The sequence below is a fragment of the Stomoxys calcitrans genome, chromosome 2 (assembly GCF_963082655.1).
Source record: "Stomoxys calcitrans chromosome 2, idStoCalc2.1, whole genome shotgun sequence".
Lineage (NCBI taxonomy): Eukaryota > Metazoa > Arthropoda > Insecta > Diptera > Muscidae > Stomoxys > Stomoxys calcitrans.
This window is the reverse complement of record NC_081553.1, coordinates 144431492-144435798: the sequence shown is the minus strand read 5'-3', so window position 1 is coordinate 144435798 and position 4307 is coordinate 144431492. Positions and strand designations below refer to the sequence as shown.

At 43.5% G+C, this 4307-nt stretch overlaps 1 protein-coding gene across 1 annotated transcript; it reads left to right on the top strand.

Moving 5' to 3' along the window:
* Positions 1 to 3434: 3434 nt before the first annotated feature.
* On the top strand, positions 3435 to 3827 carry LOC131994767 (uncharacterized). The gene has a single exon (XM_059361645.1). It carries the CDS (start codon positions 3435 to 3437, stop codon positions 3825 to 3827), a length of 393 nt encoding a protein of 130 aa, XP_059217628.1.
* Positions 3828 to 4307: the final 480 nt, after the last annotated feature.

Here is a 4307-nt window from a genome sequence, read left to right as displayed (position 1 = left end):
TCTTTTGCCAGGAATCCAGCACGAAATTTTAAATATGAAAATAGAATCTATCGGTCAACTTCGTGAGATTTGCCGCCGCCGTGAATTTTTCATTCAGGACGTTTATAAAAGGCATGGTGTTTCTGGTAGTAAGGTGGGTCACCTCCATAAGCGGTTATCCGAGATTGATATCGAACCTGAACAGACACCGGTATTAGAGTTGCTGCCACCTGATGAGGATATAGCAGAAATTAGTTTGATTTGCTGGAATTGCCGAGGGGCGGGACACCGTTACCAAGATTGTTTGGCAGAACGCACCATATTTTGTTATGGGTGTGGGGCACCACAGACATACAAACCCAGCTGTAGGAAATGCAGCTCGAATCCAAAAAACTATTCAGCGATGGCACCAAAGGGTGCAGCCAAAACGAGTCATGCTCGAACGAGCCCCGAAACAAAATAGGGTGTGAGGATATTTTACCCAATTTTGACAGTACTTTAACCGGATATGACAATAATTTACCCAGACTTGAAAATAAATCACCCAGCTTTAACGATGGAAATGATGGTGTTAACTACACAGGAAATGGAAATGAAAAGGCATTACTTTGTACAGATAACCCTGAGTTAGAACGACGATTAGGTCCTAATCCTTTGGTTCCTTTCCATGAGAGACTTAGGAATTATTATGAAGTCAGAAAGAGGATTTTTGGTGAAGACTACAGGCCTAGTAGGTCGAGTATTAGAATGAAAACTTTTTGGAAAAAGATTAAATCTGTGAGGAAAATCTTCTCTGTTTCTGTCCTAGACAGACCTGGAGATGTAAGACCCTATGCGGAAGTTCAGTTGTTAGGCAGAAATATGATAGGTCTCCTCGATACTGGCGCTTCCGTATCCTGTTTAGGTTCTGATGCGGCTACACGAATGTTACATTCGGATATTCCATACAAACCTCTTCACACCACAGTGAACACTGCCGATGGCAAAGCTCAAAAGGTTTTAGGGATTTTGGAGACTTCAATTGAATTTCGCGGTCGAAAAATGGACATAAGGCTTTTCATTGTACCTACTCTCTCGCAGAATCTGATTTTAGGGATCGATTTTTGGCGTTTATATGACCTTTTACCACCGTCTTTGTTACCGGCCATAGGTTCGCTTAATCTTTTCCCTGACGTTTGTGAGATTTTGGGTGATATTGTGTTGACCTCCGAGGTTTTTTCCCTTCATTCGCGAAGGCGGGCCTGGGAAAGACTAATGTTTTATGCCATACCATCGATACTGGTGATGCAAAACCAGTTAAACAACGGCACTTCCCAGTCTCTCCGGCGATTGAGAAGTTGATTTATGAAGAGTTGGACCGAATGCTTGCCATGGGGGTGATAGAAGAATCCTCTAGTGCCTGGTCTTCTCCAGTGGTGCTACATAGAAAACCTGGCAAAAATAGATTGTGTCTCGACAGCAGGAAACTAAACTCTCTGACAATAGGTGACGCTTATCCGCTTCCACATATCGACGGCATTTTAAGCCGTCTGCCCAAGGCGGAATTTATCAGTAGTTTGGACCTCAAAGATGCCTTTTGGCAAATACCACTTGATGACTCATCGAAAGATAAGACAGCATTCACGGTACCTGGGAGGCCGCTGTATCATTTCAAAGTCATGCCCTTCGGTCTATGCAATGCGCCACAGACCATGTGCAGGCTCATGGACCGGGTGATACCTGCGGACCTCAGATCGGAAGTGTTTGTCTATCTGGATGATCTTCTTGTGGTATCGGCATCCTTTGAGCGACATATTGCTGTGTTAATGGAAGTGGCTAAGTGTCTACGAAACGCTGGTTTAACCATAAATGTCGAGAAAAGTAAATTTTGCGTGACTGAAGTCCGATATTTAGGCCATGTTGTGGGAAACGGGGTTATCCGAACAGACCCAGATAAAGTTGCCGCCGTTACAGAATTCCCGACACCGAGGTCTGTTAAACAGGTCAGACGTTTTCTTGGTATGTCGGGTTGGTACCGGAAATTTATTAGGAACTATGCTGCCCTTTCGACTCCTTTAACAGATTTGTTAAAGGCAAAAAGAAAATTTGCGTGGACCGATGATGCCCAGAAAGCTTTTGAGGATTTAAAGTCAATCTTGAGTTCAGCCCCTGTTTTGCATAGTCCTGATTTCTCGCAGCCTTTTTACATACACTGCGATGCTAGCAAAACAGGAATAGGAAGTGTATTGGTGCAGAAGAATGCGGAGGGTGATGAGTTTCCGATAGCTTTTATGTCTAAGAAACTCAACCAAGCCCAACGCAACTACAGTGTCACCGAACAAGAATGCTTGGCAGCAATGCTGAGTATAAAGAAATTCAGGGCTTATGTCGAGGGGCATGAGTTCACTGTGATAACTGATCACGCTTCATTAAAATGGCTCATTTCCCAAACAGACCTAAGCACAAGGCTGGCCAGATGGGCTTTGAAACTACAAGGCTATCGGTTTAAGATTGAGCATCGAAAGGGTACGCAAAATATAGTTCCTGATACGCTTTCCCGTGTCAACTCTGATGACTTGTCCGAGGTCTTGTGTTTGTCCGAGATAGGTAAGGACAGTGGGGTTTTTGTAGATTTGAATTCTACCCACTTTAACTCCGAAGACTACAAAGACTTGTTAAGAAGGGTTCAAGCTAATATCGATCATACACCTGACTTAAAAATAATCGATGGGTTTTTGTATAGAAGGACAGAGCACGCACGTGGAGAACAAACAACTGACGACTTGGCATGGAAACTTTGGATTCCATCGGGTTTAGTTCCTGAGGTCCTGCGAAAGCACCACGATGACCCCTTCTCATCTCATTGCGGAATTAATAAGGCACTGGAGAGAATCCGAAGATATTACTACTGGCCAAATTTGGTCGATGATGTCCGAAATTAGATTAACAGTTGTGAGATCTGCAAATCCACTAAACACCCGAATTACATTATGAGACCACCGATGGGTAAGGCAGGGGAGACTCATAGGTTCTTCCAGAGGCTGCATGTGGACTTTTTAGAACCGTATCCTAGGTCCAGAACCGGTAACGTAGGAATTTTTGTGGCGTTGGACCATTTTTCGAAATTTTGTTTTATCCATCCTGTTAAGAAGTTTACGGCCGATATAGTTGTCAAGTTCCTGGAGGAGTATCTTTTTCACACTTTTGGCGTCCCCGAGGTTGTTGTGTCCGACAACGGAACCCAATTTAAGGCGAATAATTTCAATAAACTTCTGCAACATTATGGCATTTCTCACGTTTATACTGCGGTTCACTCTCCCCAGGCAAATGTGTCTGAGAGAGTGAACAGATCAGTTATTTCTGCGATAAAGGCGTATGTAAATCCTAACCAGAAGGATTGGGATGAGAATCTGAGTCGAATTGCATGTGCACTTAGGTCTACAGTTCACTCCTCCGTTGGTACTTCCCCTTATTTCATGGCATTCGGTCAGCATATGGTGACCAATGGTGCTTCTTATAAATTATTAAGAAACTTGGGCATGTTAGATGATAGGGCTGTCAATTTCAATCGTTCGGACTCATTTGATATTATTCGTGCTAAGGCTTCGGATTTCATGAGGAAGCAGTTTGAGCGCAATGAAAGGGCATATAACCTTCGGTCCAGACAGGTTTCCTACGAAGTTGGTCAAGAGGTTTTCCGGGGAAATTTTCGCCAAAGCAACTTTGAGCAGGGTTACAATGCCAAGTTGGCTCCAACTTTTGTTAAAGCCCGGATACGTAGGAAACTGGGCAATTACTATTACGAACTTGAGGATCTACAAGGACGATCCCTTGGTAATTATCATGCGAAGGATATAAGGCAAGCGTGATCAGCTTTCGAGTTTTTTTTCCTCCCCGAAACCTGATTTTGGCGGGGGGGTAAATGTAGTGGCGCTTGTGGCTGTGTTGGTTTAAATCTTTCTTTTCTTTTTTGTTCCTTTTCCGGTTTGTGGCCAGACTGATTGTGTTATGGTGTTGGTGGCTTGGTTTGGCAAATAGCTCCCTAGATTATACCTGTGATTTCGCACATTACATTTAATCGCTGTTATATCTATGCTATGCCATTGAGTCTTTATGCCCTAGGCAATGATGTTATCTCCTTTTCTCCGCGACATATTGAGTTTGTTTTGCATTGGTATATGTCGGGCCATTTCTTTTTTGTTGTAAACTTTGCTAAGAGCTTGGGAAATTCTGATGCTTTGGCGAGAGTAGAAAAGGGCCTGGCCGAGAAGCCATCTTCCTCATCTTTGGCAAGCTTTCCCAGAGTGAACAAGTGTACATAAAGCTACGATCGTTGTTTGTTGAGTCAA